Source organism: Alexandromys fortis, unplaced genomic scaffold (assembly GCF_014885135.2).
Source record: "Alexandromys fortis isolate MF-2015 unplaced genomic scaffold, M_Fortis_MF-2015_v1.1 scaffold_19, whole genome shotgun sequence".
NCBI classification, from domain to species: Eukaryota; Metazoa; Chordata; class Mammalia; order Rodentia; family Cricetidae; genus Alexandromys; species Alexandromys fortis.
In genome coordinates this window covers 7543333-7565127 of record NW_026067890.1, presented here as the reverse complement: position 1 = coordinate 7565127, position 21795 = coordinate 7543333, and the positions used below count along the sequence as shown (strand labels likewise).

General features: G+C 40.1%; 1 protein-coding gene across 3 annotated transcripts in view; it reads right to left on the bottom strand.

Moving 5' to 3' along the window:
- The window catches only part of Pde5a (phosphodiesterase 5A), a 121225-nt gene that overhangs the window by 52132 nt on the left and 47298 nt on the right, over window positions 1-21795 (bottom strand). For all 3 annotated transcript variants that reach the window (XM_050145701.1, XM_050145848.1, XM_050145785.1), the window contains 4 exons: window positions 15474-15611; window positions 13007-13074; window positions 1853-1961; window positions 891-978 (listed from right to left, as the gene is read on the bottom strand). In XM_050145701.1, the coding sequence (XP_050001658.1) occupies window positions 891-978; window positions 1853-1961; window positions 13007-13074; window positions 15474-15611 (403 nt within the window). The remainder of the gene's footprint in view (window positions 1-890; window positions 979-1852; window positions 1962-13006; window positions 13075-15473; window positions 15612-21795) is intronic.

Here is a 21795-nt window from a genome sequence, read left to right as displayed (position 1 = left end):
GGAAAGAACTTCAGTACCATTCGGTAGTAGAGTTGTTCTTTAACCTTTAACCTTTGTATGCAAATGTAAGACCCCAGGACAAGGGTTTCTGCTTGGCTCGCTGGTTTATGCCAAGTGCCTAAACTATGTAATTGCTCCATGAATATTGATTGAATGAGCAAACAAAGTAATACAACCTATAATCTCAACTATGTATTTGAGGAGTCAAAATACGAGGAAATTAGACTAGATATACATTATCAGTTGATGTCTCTCAGTGTATGAACTTTTAACATTCTTTTATTTTTATGTGTGTGTGTATGGGTGTGTGGGTGTGCAAGCGCATCACAATGTGGATGTGGAGGTGAGAACAAAGTTTTGGAATTGGTTCTCTTCCTCTACCGCGTGGGTTCCGGGACTAGAACTCAGGCTTGGTGGCAAGCACCTTACCCACCAAGCCATTCTATCAGTCCGCTCTGCTGACTTCAGTACGTCCTTCTTAGACAAAGGATTCTAAGCCGGGCGGTGGTGGCGCATGCCTTTAACCCCAGAACTCAGCTGGCAGAAGCAGGTGGATCTCTGTGAGTTAAGGCCAGCCTGGTCCACAGAGTGAGTTCCAGGAGAACCACAGTTGCACAGAGAAACCCTGTCTCAAAAAACAAACAAACAAACAAAAAAAATAACCTCTCTCCCCAAACTGAATTCCAGTGATTGAAAAAAAAATACTGTATAGCTAACAAAATGTCTGACATGCATGCTGGAATATGTCAACATAAAATTTTTAACTTATAATTCTAAATTTTCTCTTTCCTCGGACATTTTATTCTTTAATTCACAATTCAGACTTGAAAGTCGCAGGAATTTTTTTTCTTGAACAAATGCAGCGTGTTAAGGCAATGGGAAGATCTTACCTATGACTTTGTTCTTCTTCCCGTTTTGTATAGGCGTGCACAGCAAACTTCCAGTGCGGTGTGTGCTTACATGCCCTGCGTCTTCATTCTAAAGGACAAAAACAAGGCTGCTAGGACAACAGAAATGGCTTCTCTCGCAAACATCATCTTAACTGCATGACACATATGGGATACCTCATGCATTCATCTTGTATTATCTACAGGGAACCAATTATAAAGAGGTTTGCATAAGGACAACCTAGTCAGTTTTTATTGAATAATACCCCAAATTTCCTTTATCCCATTTAAACTTTCCAAAGAGTTTATAGTAATACTAAGTCAAATATTTATTCAGTGTCTGCTAACCTGGTAAGGCAGAGGTTTCAATTTAACAAGGAAGCAGAATCCAAAATTCTGGAAACAACACACTACAGTACTGACTTTCTTAATGCCACCTTACCTGAAGCCTACACTTCTACTGTTTGAAAAAGTTGTCCTAAGTGTGCAGGCAACAGAATCAAGGCAGTATGCCACAGGCTAATATTTCTGAAAGATGAAAGAAAACACTGGACTTCAAAGTGCTGACTGTCTGAAGAACACATCTTTGGAACTTGACTGTAGAGGCAAATGAACAGCCACGGAGCAGCTGGACCGCCAATTGTGTTCATCTAAACCACAGGGACCTCCATGTTCACAGATAAAGTCAGAAAACCCATCTGAGGAAAGCCACCGACACTACGGCGTTCAGTTACCTCAGCATGTACATGCTGGCGTGTTACTATACGAAGAGCCGAGGAAAACATACAGCGTGGCTTCCCCAGTGAGTTTAGAGCACTTTATCATCCCTTCCCTGAGCAGGAAAAACAGAGATCACCCTTAAGCAGCCAGTTTCCAGCCCAATCGTGCAGACAAGGAGCAGCTGTAAGCGGAGGTCTGAAGGGAAAACAGCCTGTGTGCATCGGGTCTCAAATTAGGTTACTTACTGTCCAGGGAAATCTTGTGTCCTTAGCGACATCTGGGATATTAAGCGGCTCCATCGTGTTCTTGACATACTGAGCATACATGTAATTGATTTTGCTTGCATCATGTTCCCTGCAGAAGTAATAGATGTGAGTTCCTGCTATGCAGTGGGGAAACATGAGCACACAGGAACTAAACAAATGGGCAGGGGAGGAACGAGCGGCTGCGAAGTACCGGGGAATCTACATCTTAATTTGAAAGTGTGTTAGAAGATTACAGCTCAGTCATTACTCTAATCTGGATTGTCTGATAAAGCAAACACGCACACAGTTTGGACTGTCTAGAAGACCCTTCTCGGGGGGGTCACATATCAGATATCCTGCGCTTCAGATATTTCCATTAGAATTCATAACAGCAGCACAATTATAACTAAGAACGAGCAACAGAATAATTTTATGGTTGGGGGTCACAATACCAGGAACTGTATTACAGGCGTGCAGCATTAGGAAAGTTAGGAACCACTGGTCTAGAACAAGGTCTAAGAATATCCTCAGTCATCCAAACACAAGTCAAACACCTGGAACTTAACAACATTTAATACAACATCTGAAAAGCTTCCAAATCCAGAACGCGGTCAACACTGATAGGAGATCACTGGTATCGAATTCCACACCTGACTTCATGTGACTAATTGCAATTGATAGGTGGGCACACTGAAAATACTGTATGAATTACCTCCAGCCTATGTGTATGAAACAAATAAACTTCCTGGTTAGACTTACATACCAATAGATCTATATCTATCTATCTATCTATCTATCTATCTATCTATCTATACAAATATTCTAGTATCTAAAAAGGTCCCGAATCAGACATCTGGCCCAGGCATTCAGATAAACAATTCTCAACGTGCAATAGTGTAAAAGATCAGGTTTACTTTTTTGTGTCATTTAATGTAATATTTGCACTGATTCTCTCACTCCATGTTTTATTTTATCTGACCACAGAATGCCTAAGGTGTAGGACTCGTGCTTCCTTAATCGCTATTTTGTGAACCCCTATGTCAATAAGACAATCTTTTACAAAAATTAAAATTAAAGGAAACGTCAAGAAGGCATAAAAGAATTTTAGGAGGTTCTCTCTAGTTATATCTTCCTCCTGGTGTGTGTGTGTGTGTATGTATGTTTCTGTCTGATATGCCTATTTTAATTATAGTTTTACTAACTGAAGAAATGGAAAATTAGTTGGTGATATTTTAAAATGAACATATGCTGTTATAACATACTGTACATATATTTCTGCTCTTGTTCAAGGTATTGTACCCATACAGTTCATTTAACAATGTTATGCAAATTTCTAGTCCTTGAAAATTATTATTACCAACTGTTTAGGATAATAAGGAAATGCAGGTTAGTAGTTAATCACCTAGTATAATCAAACTTGTAGTCATAGCAGGTTTGTTTTCAAGGTCAAACAAAGATGTATTTTAGATAGACAGGTCATCTTTAAACACTTCAGAGATCTACAGAATATGGCATTTAAGATGTTTTAATAACCTAGGTTCTTCTTTTTTATGACAATGAATCATGTCTGCTTCTGGCAGCACCAATCTACTTCAGAGAAGATAATGGGCAGCAAAGAAATGACACATGGAGTTTACTTTCTTTGTGGTAAAAGTAAGCCACTGGGCAAGAAAATGCCCCTGCCTCAACAGCTGACAGTATGCTGTCCTAATCAGACAAGCAAAATACAAAATATCTTGCTTCACAGAGAAGTCTGTTGGATATGCTGGGCCTGTAGGCCAAAGATGGATACCCCAACTTTGCAGAGGAACTTTGGTTGACTGTCCAAGCAGCCAGCTGTTTCTGTCATTGCTCACACTTTTTGGAAGTCGCTTGCTTGCACTTCCTGTTTACTTAGTTAATATCATTTCCTTCCCAGGTCTCTGAGGGAGTTGAAGATTAGATAGCTATAGTTATAGTTTACCAGACACAGAAAGTAAGTTATGATAGAAAGTAAATTAGGTACAAGACTTTAGGCTCACGAAGATAGAATATATATGAAATATTTTCTCTAAATTTATCATATGCAAATGGACTAGACATTGTTGATGTATTTATTGCCTGTACATACTGTATATAGTCATTTACTTATTGTATATAGCTTTCTTATATTTGTTATAGCCTTTTTTGTTTTAGACAAAAAGGGGACACATAGTGGCAGTTCAATTGTATTTTAATAAACGAAGCTTGCCTGAATATCTTAGAGTAAAACAGCCCCACTCGTCAGCCTTATAGATCATGTAATGGTAACACACACCTTTAGTCCCAGTAGCCACAATAGTTGCCATAGAAACCAGGTGGTACATGCCTTAATTCCCAGTGGTGTACACCTTTAATCCCAGCCCTAGAGAAAATCATGAGACAGGAGGGGACAGCTCTCAGACAGTCTCATTCTGAGATTCATGGAGGCAAGATGGCTATTTCAGACTGCTTTGCTTTTCGGGTCTTCAGGTTGAACCCCAACTTCTCTCTCTGAGTTTCTAATAATCGTGCTTTAATATGCCTTGGGCATGAGATACCTCCAGAAGTCACTGGTAAGTGAAAGCCCTCCCCGAGAAGGAGATTTCAGGGGTCCAGAAGGTACCGTGCAAGCTTCCAAAGGAGGGCAGCAGCCAGCAATCCTACCTAGCTATCCTGCCTATGAACCACAACAGTGACCAGCATGGCGGGATAACCAGAAGGTACAGTAGTTGCATGAATACCTCAGCGGTACTAACAGCTCTCTAAGTGGACTTAAGATTCACTCAACGAGAGGGAACTCATGCCTGGTACTGGAAACCAAGCCAACAACGCAGGGATGGTGACATCATGTGCCTTGGAGGAGAACCCGCAGTGGCTGCTCTATGAAATCAGCATAACTTCTAACTACATTCTCAATATTTGTCCTTAGGCCATAGATGAATGTTGCTCTCACCCCTCAGGAAACTTCTTGCAACAGACGGAGACCATTACAGAAAAACCACAACCAATCCAATTGCAGGGTTGTGGAGCCCAGTTTTGACTGATCCATGTGTAACACAACTTCAGCACCTAGGGCTTGGGGATCACTGTGGAAGAAGGGTGGAAAGATTCTAAGAGCCAGCGGACCAGGAGCCAGTTCGCTGGAGGTTGTGTCTCTAGGAAATGTCAGCCGCTACGCCCATAAAGTCTCACCAACATGAACAAGGCTGACACCAATAGACATACTAATGTGAATGGAGGAAGTTCACAACGTCTCAATCCTATCCAAAAAAAAAATAAAATCTGTCGGCAACTAAGGAATGTTGAGAGGGGAAGAATAGTCCTCCCCAGGGAAGAGCACACAAACTGGCTATCCAATCCCAAATAGTCAGCCTTGAAAACATTTACATTCAAGTAACATGATACAGACTACACAGGTTGTATTGCTGTATTTAGTTAGGCACACACAATGCATAGACATGCACACAACAACAACAAAAATAGAGGCCATTAATTTAAAAGAGATGGGGGAGGTGACGTGAGAAGGTTCAGAGGGAGGGAAGCAAAGGGGAACATGATGTAATTATATTAAAATCTCAAAAAATAAAAGAAATTATAAGATGTTAAAATAAAATATGAACCTTAAAAAAAAAGAGAGAGAGAATTATTGGCCAGGGAGTCCTGAGAGGTCTCCAAAACAAGCCATCATAACTACACGGCTGAAGACACCATACACTTTCCCTTCACAACAGAGAAGACTCAACCTGAGACTAAGCAGGAGTCCCAGCTGGCTAACTTTCAGTGTTAGAAGGGGCTGTGCAGGCTGCTGGGCAACAGAAGACATCTGGGTCTGCTGGGTGCTGGACTCTCACGTGCTGCGGCACAGAGCTTCAGGCAATACACCCCCAAGGCGCAACAGAAAAAGGACTATCTTGGGGGTAACTACTTGATTTCTGGCTGAATCTGAGGCCGGCTCCACAGGAGGGGTTTTGATGCCTACTACTGTAATTCAGGTCAGAAGTCCACAGTGAGGAAGGCATTTGGCTCTAGGGAAGAATTTACTTTTTTAAAAATTTATTCTTATTTTATGTGCATTGGTGTTCTGCCTGCTTGTGTGTCTGTGTGAGAGCATCAGATCCCTTGGAACTGGAGTTACAGACAGTTGTGAGATGCCACATGGGTGCTGAGAATTGAACCTGTGTACTTTGGAAGAGCAGACGGTGCCCTTAGCCTCTGAGCCATCCCTCCAGTCCTCTGCTATTGTTTTCTTAAATGACCATGCTGTCAAACTGCCCCTTAAATATTTATGTTTCCGCCCATAGACCTAGGCTGCTCTCGGTCTTCATTGGAGGTTTTTTTTTTAATGCAGCAAGCACCGCGGTGTTTTGAATGAGACTGGTCCAAATAGGTTCATGAGTTTGAACACTCGGTCAGCTGGTTGTAGTTCTAAACCTCTGAGTTGTGACCCCTTTGGGGGTGGAATGACCCCTTCACAGGAGTTATATATCAGATATTTACGTTAGGATTTATAACTGTAGCAAAATCACAGTTATGAAATAGCAATGAATAATTGCTATTATTTTAGCAATTGTTCTGTATTATATTATACTGTATTAAAGGGTCACAGCATTAGAAAGTTTGAAAACCACTGGATTAGGAGGTGTGCCATTGTTGGAAGAGATGTGTCACTGGGCTTGGGCTCTGAAGTTCCAGAAGACCTTTCTCTTGGTTACAGTGCTCTCACAGCAACAGAAACCCTGATTAGGACAACAGCAATCAACATACCATTAGTCCAAATGCTAAGAGGAAGAAGAGGCTGATCGCTCTTCCCCTGTGGGACATCTTTATCACTCACCCCTCCCCACCAAGGCTCAGGCAATGTCCTGGAAGAGGAGGCAGGAAGAAAGGAAGAGCTGGAAGGTGGGCAAGGGTGCAGGGAAATGCTGTCTGGACATCACAGAGCTTCTCTAATCATTGTCTCCTAGCAGCTCTGGTTACCCACACAAGAATGGCACAAACCCAGCCAGTCGCGATTCGGGCATAGCATGGGGAGGTGCTCCCCAGGCCCCGCTCCTTACTGAGAGCAATAGGCAGTAGAGAGTTATTGGGAGTGAGAACCGTTACTCTTGGGTGGTGCTCCTCCTGGCAGGCTTCCCATGTCAGTGGCCTCACACCAGTGGACATATGGGTGACACGAATTGGACTTCGTGAGTTATTAAAGACAGCATGAAATCAGGAGGGCATTTTGGGGGACATATGGAAGAACTGGAGGACAGAAAGGGGGTAGGATCATATTTCACTGTATATATGTATGAAATTCTGAAGAATGAAGAACAATTTTAATTAGCAAAAAGGAAATACATGTCTTAGGAAAAGAACTTTTCTGGTTCTAAGTTTTCAAAATTCCAATACAAGTGCCTGTCTACTGCCCTTTATAACCAGGCTGGATCGTGGGACAGTGATGTCATATGACATTCCACGACGACTCAGGTATTTCAGTATTCTCTTTCTGTCTCGTGTATTCTGACTTAACTGTAACATGGTCAATTAGAGCTCTATGCACTCCAAAGTATTGTGTATAGATGAAAAAGAATGAAAAGGAAATTACTAATATAGCAAAGGAAAAGATGAACAAGAGGAGCTTCCAGCATGACCTTGAAGGCAGGCAGATTGCCTGACCTCCCCGTCTGTTTCATGTGCTATTTGTATGACATTCAAGGAAAGGTTGTAAGTGTAGATTTGGGGCTAATTAAAAATAAAAACCCTTAAAACTACAAGGATTTTTTTTTGCAAACAATAGCCTAGGGAAACAAAAACGAGAAACCATAAAAAAGAGGAAAAAAAAAACGAAGAGGTGGCTATCAGAAGAAGGAAGAACACCAGAAAAAGATGGCTTCGTATAAAACTCCCATAGCCTAATAAAAGAAACAGTAATAGCAACTATACTATTCTTTCAATTGTCATCACCATTACGTTGATGGCGGGAGTCAGAAGAAACCCAAAACACCTAAGAAACTTGCCAGAGCCATAACTCGGAAACACCTGATGCAGAGGCATGTGTTCTCCTAAAGTTACATAACACTGTGGTAATTTCCTACTTCATAAAGATGTTGATAAATTGCTTCCTGCACTCAATAAATACAGCTGGAACACCTGTTCCCCGGAAGGCATTCTCCACTCTGTGTGGGAGCAAAACAAACTACACAGGTCAGTCACCGTCGTCAGGAACTTGGGCTCTAGCAGGAAGCTGGGATGGAATGATGGAGTCTTAGCTGCATATCCTCTTTGGACAGCGTCCAATGTAGATAAAACTGCATTACTCTGCAACCTGGAGAGTTAGCGGTACCTCAGGAATAAGTCCCAGTCAACAGGATGACAGATGCTTATGTGGGACAACTTCTAGAATACTGATAAACGTGTGTTGTCCCTTTGGTCCCCTATTTAAGACTTGGTTGTGATAGGTAGGACTCCATCTTTTCTGTTGAATGGAGAGAAGACAACCAAAGTGTGTGAGGCAGAAGGCAGCTGAGATCTTGGGCCATTTGGACAATGCCCCAAGTACAACATCAGCTTCAACCTGCCTATCACTGAACATACCCGGGAGAAAGCAATGAAATTACATTCTTTTTAAATTTATACTTTTTAATATTTTGAGAATTTCCTACATGAGTACCGTAGTCTCATCACTTCTACCCCCTTCTTTCCTGTCTAACTCCTCCTGTGTCGTCGTCCCCCCCACACCTACTATCAAACCCACGACTTCTTCTTTAAGTATTGTTGCTACATATATACAACTGGTGTTACTATGCAGGTCTTATTTAGGTGACCGTACTGTTGAGATCATTGGTACAAATTCCCTGTCATATATGGAGGACACCATATTGAATTCTTGCTTAGCTTTTTTAATTTTGTAGGTTCATGATTCACAGCTAAAACTAACCTTCCTAAATACTGCTGGTAACAAAGCAAACACGCCGTGTGGAGAAGATGGGCGGACAGTATCTGAACAGATCAGTTTACGAAAGAAATGGCATTACAGAAATGCTCACAAAGCTAGCCAGGCTTTAAGAAGGGAAAAAGAAATAAGGAAAGAACGGTGGGGTAGAAAAATAAAAGAAGAACAACATAAAACACATTGCTGAAATGAGTGAGTTCTACATGCGTTTGAGAAACATTAAATAGCCGCAGATTATCAAGAAAAAAGTGGGTGGCTGAGCTCGTGTGCAGAGACGGCAGGGTAGCAGCAGCTGCAGCACAGTGTCTGATGCAATGCCTCATGCCACTTTGCTGGTACAGCCTACCAGAAGGCAAGATTTACTCTACGAGTCTGTGAATGAATGCGTGGAAGGTGTTTGTAAAATGAGGAACACCTGAAGAGAATGAATCCCAACAGCCCTTCCATCACACACGGCGCCCGTCAGTTGCTGACTTTTACCAACAATCTGGCGGATCTAAGATGTCTTGTTTGGCCCCTTTACTCCCTTTCTTTCTTTTTACTTAGACACTTTTATGATAATTCAGGCAGACAATGTTCTTTAACAGTTGAGGTTGGTCCCAGGCCTTGAATCTGTTCGGATCTGCTTTACATTAGCGAGTGCCCTAGCCCTTCATGGGGGGTGGAGGTGGCGATAAGGTTAGTTATGTCCTCTGGGAAAATCTTAGTGAAAAATAATAATAAAGTGGGTGTTTTGGGCCAAAAATGTTTGGCCAGATAGAATAGATAGTGAAGGCTTTCAAAGCGTAATGCAATGAATACGGACGTCATCCCTTATATAATAGCAGTACCATGGTGGCCTTAAGAAATGCCTTAGAGTTTAAGCTGTAGGAAGAATGTACGGCTGATGTCTCAGTTCCTGAGTGCGAGAGCCCACTTTCGAGGTCAAGCCTCCTAGAGCTGTTCAAGACCAAGCCCACCAGGCCATTAAATCAAGACGGTTCTTCTGAGGTCCATCCTTCTACAGCCAAGAAACTTGAGCTAGCATGCTCCCCAACAGCCTGGCGAGGCCTTCCTTAGACTTCACAGCTAACACATGAGCACACATCCTTCCTTTGTTCTTTCCCCCATCCCGCAGATCACAGACTGGCGAAGACAGTCATGCTGGCCTGGTGGCCCCGCAACAGCCTCCCCCATATCATTCTCCCTTTGATTTTCCCGGAGTGTGCTCCCTAGTAAACCCCACATATTTAAAAGGGTCTTGGCCTCTCTGTTTGGAAGGGCCTGGCCAAGTCCTACATTTAAACATTTGCACAGTAGATATCAACAGAGCTGCATGACAGAAAATTCCTGAGAAAGCGGGAGGGGGGGGGGACGGGGAATTGAGGAAGACAAGCCTTTCCGAATTTCAGAAGTCCATGGTACAGGTTGATGTAAACCAAAACCACACCCAGGACAGCAGTTGCAGAGGCTACTTGGAAGGATTTTGAAGAAGTTTTACATGCATTAGGCTCTTTTGAGCCTTCTTACAATTCTATCATTACAGAGGAAAATGTTGAGTCATCTGGAGTTAAATAACTTGCACAATAGTTAATAAACAGCAAAACCTAAAGCTAATGACACCCTATGTTCTACACTATATTCTACATTCCACCACTGGATGACCAGCTACTTCAGCAATAGAGATTTTCTTCAATTGAACTATATTTGTATTCTCAAATTTAACAATCAATAGCAAGTACTAGCTAATATATAGTATATTCCAAGATGAATTTGAAGGAGCAGTTCTATGTGTTTCTCATTACATAATTAAAAGGCACATTTATTTTTAAAAACAAAAAAATCACCTGAATGGAATGATAGGACTAAAATATCTAATTAAAATAAAGGGTTAACACAAACTCCAGCATGAACTCAGTATCATGGCACAGAAAGAAAACCACCCACCATTTGGAAATGTCCCCCACTTCTGGACTCTGGAGTAATAAGTCAGTTCCCAAAAACTGACTAACTTCACCCCCACTAATGTGACAGTTCTGATAATGATAGACAGGGTTCATCAGAATAGTTGTTTATATTTTGATATCTAACATGTCAAAGCAGTGATCTATATATTCCTTAAACATATAAAATAGGATAATCTAAAGCAGCCATGAATTTTTACCCGTTATTATTTTAGACAGGGTCTCCAGTCCATGCTGGCTCTGAACCCTCTGTGGAGCTAAGGTGACTGTACAATCCTACCACCTCACCAGCCCTGTCTCTGGAGTGCTACAATTGCACGTGTGCAGCTGCACCTGGCTTATGTGGTGTGGTCTGTCAAGCCCGGGGCTTTGCGCATGCTTGGCTAGCACTTTATCAACTGAGTTGCATCCCTAGCCTCAAGACCCACCGTTTTGAATCAATAGGTAAGAGCTTGAAATGAAAATGATTGATTTAAACTATTAACCTAAAGTGTATGGCACTTCATCTCGTGGATGAGTTCTGAACTACTGAAGTGTTTAATAGTGAGAAGTAGAGAGTACCAAATCACTGTACCTTAGGTAAGCAATGCTAGAAGCAAAATAACTGACTATTAAACAGCAGGTATCAATATCAACTTAACGCTTAAGTTACTAAACATCTTTTAGAGTTCACTTTTTATAAAGTTAAGCCAGATATCTAATTTTAGTTAAAAATCATTTTAAATAGGTTTTTTCATGGTTTTTTTTTTTTTTTTTTTTTTTTTTTTTTTTTTNTTTTTTGAGACATGGTTTCTCTGTAGCTTTGGTGCCTGTCCTGGAACTAGCTCTTGTAGACTAGGCTGGTCTCGAACTCACAGAGATCTGCCTGCCTCTGGAATTAAAACCGTGCGCCACCACCTCCCGGCCGCTTTAAATATTTTTATCCAGTGAATGGTCTTTCACTGCACCATCAGAATAAAGGCGAACTTTGAAACGACAGGCTAACATAAACTACTGATAATGAATGGTTTCCACTACCATAATACTACTTTAAAAATCAGTTACAATTTATGTCTTTTAAAAGAATCACACTAGCATGTTTATTCCTTATAAAATACTTTAGAAATGACTTAGATGGTACATAATTATAAATGATAAGATATTTTACAGAGGACTTACCAAAAAGAAAAAAAAACATCTTAGCTTTTGCAGCTTGAAAAAAATGTGTGTTCACCAGCAGAGGTCGCTATTACATAAGACACTAGGTTTGTCCAGCTAACACTAGATAGTAGAAGATATTGGTTGAATTTGCAATAAAAATTAAAATGTCAATATAAAAATTTAATTACACAGTTACATGCTATGGCAGAAGTACAAAAAAGTAAGCTTAGATGACTTGTTTTATATTTTTAACAAACATCATATGATTCATTTTTGTCCTGTGGAGACGAATGCATGCTTGCTCATATTTATATATAGTAACAAAAGCAACGAAGTAGCTACAGCCTCACAAAATCAAATTATATCTACAGCTTTTAAGAAATGGCAAGTATAATAAATGCCTAAGACTTTCCGGCACCTCGTCTTGGTGAATTTCTATTCTTCAGGATATCCTAGCACTTAAGAGAACAATATAGTTTTTAGGTGTGGGTGAAAAATAATATGAGTGAGAACATTTAAGTAGTTTTCCCTAAATCCACTTCAAACTCTTCCAGAAAGCACTTGCTAGTCTGAAATAACCGCACCTGCATCCTCCATCACACAAATGCAGTAATAGCGCAGTCAGAGCAATTAACAGAAAAGTTAGCACGCATTTAAACACTACAGAGAATAACTGAATGTAGATCTGGTTTGATCCAGCCAGCAGGGAACAAAGATTGCTAAGATTAGGATCATCGGCCTCTGCCTGTTACTAGGTAAATTCTCATGGCTGATTTCAACTCAGAATAGATTTACAGAAAGAGGTTGCCAGGAAGCTATGGTATTTTCATATATGCCAACAAAAATAATAATTGAAGAACAATACTTGTGGATGTTCACTGAATGAGTTCATAATAACATAGAATAGAACAAAACAACAGACTTGTACCAATTAAAGTATTATTTGCTATAGGAAATAATTCTTAAGTATATATAGTGGAAAACTCTTGCATAGTAACTCCACAAGAAGCATTCTGAAAAACCAAATAATCTTCACAGGGAAAACAGCCCGTCCCTTACACACCTTAAACTAGTAACAAGGCGATTGTTTAACAGCACAATATCCTGTGGTAAAGACAAACGGAGAAGCTCTTTTACCTTGTTAAAGCATCAGACGATGTTCCTAACTCCTCACACTCCATGTGGAACACACTAGAGAAGGAGTCCTGGAAACGGAAGGACAGCGCAGGTTGAGACGTTTGACAAGGCAATGAAAGCCGCCACACCACACGTATCTGCTGTGCGACACTGATGACGCCACTTGGTTGAACACATTCCCCATATTCTTGACTAACTGGATCCAAGCACGAACTCACAACGTCCTCACAGATGCCTTCTGTCACTAAAGGCTCACAGCATTCTCATTTTACTGGTAGAGAGCTTTTTGAGTACACACCGCTGCTCCTTTTTGAGTATACACTTTTGCTGCATTATCTTGATGGATATGTTCGTTTGTGTGCGCATGTGTGTTCATATGCATGTGTGTTCATGAGTGTGTATGTGCAAGTGTGTGTGTTGGTGTGCTCCTATGTTCATGAGTATGTGAGTGTATGTGTGCATGTGTCTACATGAGTGTGTGTGAGTGTGCATGTGTGTGAGTGTATACGTGGTTATGAGTGTGTGTATGTGAGCATTCATGTGCCCATGTGTTTATGAGTGTATGCATATGCCAGTTTGTGTGTGCATGTGTGCATATGCATGTGTACTTATGTGTATATGTGTGTGCATGTATGTGTGAGAGAAAGAGAGAGACACAGAGAAAGAGAGAATTGTGGAGGCCAGAAGACATCCTCTGGTGTCATCTTTGGGAATGTTGTCCATCTCACTAGCTGACTGACAGACAATCCCTAAGCATCACCCTGCCTCTGCCTCCCCAGCACTGGAATTGCTTGCACCAACATGTTGGCATTGCTCTGGGGCTTCTGATATCTAATTCAGGTCATTAAGTTCTCAAGGAAAGAGCTTTGCTGGCTCGGCTATTTCCTCAGTCCAAAGAAGTCTTTCCTAAAAAGTTATACCATTTGGAAATATTTTACAAGAGCAATAGAATAATTATGAAGACCTAGTAATATCAGAAATTAGTTTTACATGATATCCAAAACAAAATTCATATTGCTCCATGATGCACTTACAAATGAATGAAGAGAAATTGGAAGAAAACACAAACATAAGAAAATAAAAGTATAATCCAGGAGTGGAAGAACTGAGTACATTTTGGGTGGGCTTACTCATGTTGAAGTAGCTTTAAACACAAATAATTGTAATATCACCTAAACTAATTTCTTTTCCAAACTAAATAATGTATATTTTCGAAAGAGAGCAGAGTATATTCCTAGCTGAGAATTGTTGAGCTGAGAGTCATATTGACCTAAACCAGCTTGTTACTTATTAAAAACTCCATTGCCCATTAATAAAGTGAGATTTAAGTTTGTTAATAAAGGACTGTTTCCACAGAAAACGCTTTAAAATTAAAAGCTAAAGAGTGGACCAGAAAAGGAAAATGATAAGTTGGCATATCAAATTAATGAATTTGGACCTGAACTTTAAAAATATTTTGTAATCATTTCATATTAAATCATAACTGATAAGAAATATGAAATAGTAGCTCTCCATGAAAATACTGATTCTTGTTTTGGTATAATGAATTTTTATTTGGTAAACTATTAATAGAACTTTATTCTAATCAATTCATCCATTCTAACATATAATTAAGAGGATAATGAATTATCTTAATATCTAAGCCAATTAAAATTTTCAAATGACTGAATGTCTTTTATTATTCTACTTCTGCCAGCAATGTCAGCTCTAACTTATAAATGAACTGTAAGTGGCCCACTCAAGTGATAGGAGCATTCACCTTTCCTAATAACCTTAGACTATAGGAAGCACAGCTCTCACCATAAGGATTATTCCACTGGTCCCTACAGTTAGGAGGATAAAATCTGCAAAAGGAAAACTGGGGCAGGCTTGTGTTCTGACTCTCAGGGAAGCACAAGGCAGAAACTCCACACAGCATTCAAGTACAGAGAGAGAGCCAGCCTATGGGGGCGCTCCAGCTCTCTCACTGGGAAAAGCTTCCTGACAATATAGATCACTGGCCTGAAATCTGTGAATTAAACAGTGAGTCACTTCCTGTTGTTGGGAAATGATGTAGGACTTACAAATACCTTTAATTCCACCCATCTAGACTGTCTGGCTTCTAAATAATTTTTGGTAAGGAAGAAATGGACTCAGAAGGGGAGTCTACCTGTTTTAGGGACCAGGGCACCATAGCTCTTGATGGCTTAGTTGGCACACTGCAGTAACAAAATGTTTCCCCACTGAGACAGAGCAGCCACTGGCAGGGGCAGCACACAGACATCCATGGTCAGTGGCAGGGCACTGAAGGCTCCTGCCACCTTCACCACCCCACTTCAAACACGCTTCACCCTTGTATTGGTTTTGCATAAATACTCATATACAGTTGGAGCTGGGGTGGATTCTAAGGCAAAAATTGGGTTTGAAAAGCAGAAGGTGCTTTCGAGAATGTCTCCATCTTGCAAAGCCAGTCATCCTCTGTACTCACAGAGCAGTCTTCATCCACGATGAATATGGTGCACTTCTGCACCTGCATGAAGGAGATAATGGTCGCAGCTATCTTCTTCAGAATCACTTCTAATGACTGCTGCTCTTCAAAGATTAAGCTAGCAAGGTCAAGCAATACCTAGACGAGAAAAGGTGACCATTTACGATGTGGTTGTGCGTAGAATAATGATGCAATGGGTCAAAGGTTGTTCGTGAGCAAGTTCCCACTCAAGGATTAAATCTGTGGCCGTGGAGCTAATGCATCTCTGCACAGACCATTAATAAAGTCAGTATAGGTACTTAGGCTAATGTAATCGGTTCCTAATTCTTCAGGAGGTCAAAGAAAAACAACAGAGGTAAGCCTCCCCAACAGATGAAAAGATATGGAAGACAAAATAACAGATCTTGAAGACAAGGTAGAAGAAATGAACAGCTCACCAAAAGAAAATGTTAACTCAAAAACAAAAAGGAAAAGAAGCAAAAAACATCCATGAGTCATGAATTCTGGGACACTATGAAAGGAACAAGTATACAAATAATATGTATACAGGGAAGAGAAGAAACCCAAGTCAAAGGCACAGCAAATATTTTTAACAAAATCAAAGAAGAAATGCTCACTAACTCTTAAGAAAAGATGCCTATCAAGGCAAAAGAAACATAAAGAATACCAATTATACAGAAGCCAGGAAAAAAAAAAAACTCCCTATGTCACACAATAATCAAAACACTCAATGGACAGAACAAAGAAAAGATACTAAAACCTAAAAGGGAAAAGACCAAGTCATTCTGAAAGACACAGACACCAGCTCATATGACTATACCCAGCAAAACTATCAACCACAATTGATGAAGAAAGAACAATGTTTCATGATTAAGAACAATGTCTGTCCACCAGCTCTATAGAAGGTTCTAAAAGAAAAGCTTTGATCTGAAGAGAAGGATAACTGTGCCAAAGAGGAAAATGGAACAATGAAACAATAGGAAATAATGACTTTATATTAATAACTCTTAATATTAAAGGTCTTAATTTCCCAATAAAAAGATGCAGATTAACAGGTTGGATTAGAAAACAAAACCCATCTTTCTATTGCATCCAAGAACACACCTCACCACCAAGGTCAGAGACATCACCTCAGGGTAAGAGGATGGAAAAAGGTTTTCCAAGCAAATAGAATCATGAAGCAAACAGGTGTAGATATTTTAATATCTAACAAAATAGACTTCAAACCAGTACTAATCAGAAGAGACCGGGAAGGACATTCAAAAATCATTAAAAAAATACATAAAAAAGAAATTATATTTCTAAACTTTCATGTACCAAACACAAAGGCATCCAAGTTCATAAAAGAAATAAAACTACAACCAAAATCCTATATTGACCTTAACACAGTGATAGCTGGTGACTTGAGTACACCACTTGCACTTATGAACAGGTCATTTAGACAAAAGCTAAACCAAAAACTCTGGATTTAAATAACATCATAGATAAATATACCTAACACATCTGTAGAACATTGTAATCAAATAATAAGAAATATACTTTCTTCTCAGTTGCCAATGGAACTATCTTCAAATTTGGTAAAATATTAGAAACAAAGTAAATCTCAAAAGATACAAAAAAAAAACCCAAAACAAAAAACCCTAAAATAACACCATCTTGATTTGAATGAGAACGGCCCCCATAGACTCATACATTTGTATGTCCCTAGTAGGTCAACTGTTTAGGGGAAGATTAGGAGTGGCCCTATTGAGGAAATATGGCCTTGTTTGAGGAGGTGTGTCACTGGGGGTGGGTTTTGATGTTTCAAAAGCCCATGGCAGGCCTAGTCTCTTTCTCCCCTCCCTCCCTGTTGCCTACAGACAGGACAGGATGTACCCTACTGCTCCAGATACTGCCCTGAAGACACCTGTCTGTCTCCCACCATGCTCTCTACCACAACGAAAATAGATCAACCCTCTGAAATGGTAAACAAGCCCCCAATGAAGTGTTTTCTTTTGTAAGAGTTTTATAAGGTCCTGGTGTCTCTTCACAGCAACAGAACAGTAACTAAGACACATGTCCTGCATCCTATCTCACCAGCAAAGATTAAAGCTGGATACCAACAACAGAAGACATGGCAGAAAGCATACAAGCTCATGGAAGCTAAACAACTCACTGCAGAATTAAAAAAAAAAACTAGATCGAGACAGAAATCAAGAAGGAAATACAAAACTTTTTTAAATTTAAAGATTTAAAAGATTTTTAGAATTGAATGAAAATGAAAACGTAACATACTCAAACCTATGGGACACAACAAAGGTAGTTAAGAGGTAAAAGTTAAAAGGTAATTAAGAGGTCAAAAGGTAGTCTAAGAGGCAAGGTCATAGCACTAACTGCCTATATTTTTTAAAGGGAGAAATCTCACATTAATAACTTAATATCATACTTAAAAACTCTAGAAAAACCAGAAGACTACAAAGATCTATAAAACAAAGAGTTGATTCTTTGAGAAAGTGTACAAGATTCACAAATCTTTAGCCAAATTAAACAAAGGACAGAGATATATCCAAATCAATAAAATTAGAGATAAAAAGGGATATTATGACTGACATCAAGGAAATCCAGAAAATCATAGAACTATAGAAACTATATAAACATACTATCGAAACCTGTATTCCAAACTGGAAAAAGCTAAAAGAAATGGATGAATTTCTTAACATATATGGTCTACCAAAGTCAAATCAAGATGAAATAAATAATTTAAAGAGACTCATAATCCTAAATGAAATAGAAGCAGTAATTTAAAATCTAACTGAAAAAGCCCAAAGCCAGATGGGTTCAGAGAAGAATTCTACCAGACCATCAAACTAATGCCAACATTCCTCAAATTATTCTGCAAAACACAAACTGCAGGGACATTACTTAATTCTTTTTACAAAGCCACTATTTCCATGATACCAAAACCATTAAGACCCAACAAACAAAAAAAAGAAAATTATAAGTCAATATCCCTTATGAACATAGATGCAAAAATTCTCAATAAAATGCTCACGAATTGAATTCAAGAGCATGTCAAAAGATTATCCATCATAATAAAGTGACCTTTATTCCAGGGATGCAGGACTAGTTCAGCATATGTGAGTCAGTAAAGTCATCCACAAAACAAAAGGACTCAAGCACAGACACCACATGATCATTTCAACTAGACTAGGGATACAAGGGACATAACATAATAAAGGAAATTTATAGTGAGCCCACAGCCAAATTAGCATAAACAGAGAAAGCTCCCAGCATTTCCATTAAAACAAGGAACAAGACAAAGTCCACTCTCTCCATTCCTATTCGATGTGGTACTCGAAGTCTTAGCTAGTGCAAAATGAAAACTGAAAGAGCTCAAGAGGACACAAATTGAAAAGGAAGAAGCCAAAGTATTCTTCTCTGCAGATCATATGGTTTTATGCATAAAAGACCCCCAAAGACTCTACCAGGAGACTTCTATAGCCGATAAACACCTTCAGCAAAGTAGCAGGACATAAAATTAATACACAAAAATGAGAAGCCTTCTTGTATACAAATGGCAAACACTCTGATAAAGAAATCAATGAAACAATCACCTTTCACAAAAGCTTCAAAAACAAATGCCTTGGAATAACCTGAAACGAGTAAGAGACGTCTTTAATAAAAACTTTAAGACACTTGTTGGGGCTCTCCAGCTAAGGGCTCCATTTCACCCTCTGGTCTCACTCCTCCCATTCCAAATCCTGCCCCTGAGAAGTCCACCAAAAGTCAGCCCCTCCCTGGGGCTGCTCAAGACTATGCCTGCAGGCTATATAAGACCTGGTAGCCTATTTGCCCTGTGATTCCTCCCCTGCCTTCCCAAAGGCCACCCAGGAGTTGTTTTGCTCTGCTCAGATTAAACCTGGATTTACTAATTTACTTTAATCTGAATTATTACATTGGCGGCAGCATCACTATCAGGGGATTTAAGCTTTCCAACACTGAAGAAATTGAATAAAACATGAGAGGATGGAAAGATCTCCCACGCTAACGGATTGATAGGATTAATACTGTGAAAATGGCTATCTTCCCAAAAGCAAACTACAGATTCAGTTATAATTCCCATCAAGATCCCAAACAATTCCTCACAAAAATTGGGGAAAAAATCTTTAGTTTCATGAAGAGAGAGAGAAAGAGAGAGAGAGAGAGAGAGAGAGAGAGAGAGAGAGAGAGAGAGAGAGAGAGAAACAAAATGAAATAGGATAGCTAAAACATTCCTAAATAATAACGGTATCACCATTCCAACATGTGTTTAACTAGGTTCACAGCAGCATTATTTCTTGCAGCTAGAACCTGGAAACAACCTAAATGCCCCTTGACCAAAGAATGGATAAGGAAAATGTGGTACATTTACACAATGGAGTACTACACAGCAGAAAGTATTATCTTTCACTTCTGGGTGGCATGGAACTCTTTCCAGAATCTCACAAAGAATTTATATGATGAGGTGATGTGGGAGTCTTTTGTTTTGTGTTGATTTCATTGGTTAAATAAAGAAACTGCCTTAGCCCTTTAATAGGACAGAAAATTAGGTAGGTGGAGTAGACAGAACAGAATGCTGGGAGAAAGAAGCCCAGTCAGGAGTCGCCATGATTCTCCCACTCCAGACAGACACAGGTTAAGATCTTCCCTGGTAAGACACCTTGTGGTGTTACAGGGATATTAGAAATGGGTTAGATCGATATGTAAGAGCTAGCCAATAAGAGGCTGGAACTAATAGGCCAGGCACTGTTTAGAAGAATACAGTTTCCATGTAATTATTTCGGGTAAAGCTAGCCGTGCGGGTGGCCGGGTGCCGGGAAAGTAGCCCGCCGCTCCTAACACAACAATGAGGAACAGAAAGAATTTTTTTCCAGAAGATTTACTGCATGAAGCACCACTCTTACTGAGGTTGGGAATTCAGTAAGGTCGACTAGAGGAGGGAGATATCAGAGAAGTGAAATGAACTATGGGAGCATACAGCACGAAAAGACAAACAGGGAGACAAGAATGCTTCCTGAGCAGAGGCAAGCCCACAAAGCCTCCTGCTGCTAAACAGCTTAGTCCATGATACAGTACGGGGGGAGGGGGGGACTCAGTGTTGATACAGAACAGGGGGACACTATTGATACTGTACAGTGGGGATATGGTGTTGATACAGTAGGGGGACACAGTGTTGATACAGTACAGCGGGGATGCAGTGCTGATACAGTAGGGGGGACGCAGTGTCGATACAGTACAGGGGGACGTGGTGTCGATACAGTACAGGAGGATGCTGTGTTGATACAGTACAGGAGGATGCTGTGTTGATACAGTACAGCAGGGACGTGGTGTCGATACAGTAGGGGGGGACACAGTGTTGATACAGTACAGGGGGATGCGGTATTGATACAGTGGGGGGGGTGTTGCTGCAGCAGCATTGGTAAGGTTAGGGCTGAAATGAAAGATGGTGAGATAAGAGAAGGAAACGTGGAGAATTCTACAGTTTAAGACAACTGAATAACTCATATTTTATTAGCACTGGACCTTCCTTCCTTCCTTCCTTCCTTTCTTTGTTTCTTTCTGTGCTAGGATTGAACTTAGGGCTTCACCCATGGTAGTCAAGTGACCTGCCATTGAGATATAGTCCCTGACATAGCATTAATTCTGAGAAGAGAAAATGGAGGGTGGAGAAGGTCATGATGTAAAAAATAATAGAAAAGGATTATACAGAACTGAAGGTTGTCTTAAATCTCCAGTCTTAACAAGATGACCTGACATATAGGCATGGTAATAAAAAGAGACCTTGTGAAACTAACTTATGAAACAATGACAAACATTAAAAGCTTAGCGATACAAAATAATACACCAATATAATATAAAACATGGCACATAAAACATAAATAACATGAAAAATACATTATAGGTCGTACGTTTCCCTATAATAGACAATACACACAAAACATCTGTGAAGAGCCAAGCAGCAGAGCATGAATGCTAGTCACAAGACAAAGCGCAAACCTTTCTATCAGAGAAACTCAGCTTTCCAGCTCACAGGGTCACAGCAACCAGAGCGGTGTAGGGGGAAAACAGACATTTCATACGTGCGAGGATTCCCGAGGCTTACCTCATCAATACTGTTCTTAAACACCCGACTGATAACACGCCGGAACAAAACAGGGTTAACGTGAACGAGAGAGATCCAGAAAACAGAATTTTTCTAAGAAAAGCTTGAAGGTAAATTGCCCGGTGCTGTCTGTACAGGCACAGAAGAGGTTGTTTAGGGTGATGGGAAATATGGAGATCCATAATTGGGACATCTTAGGAA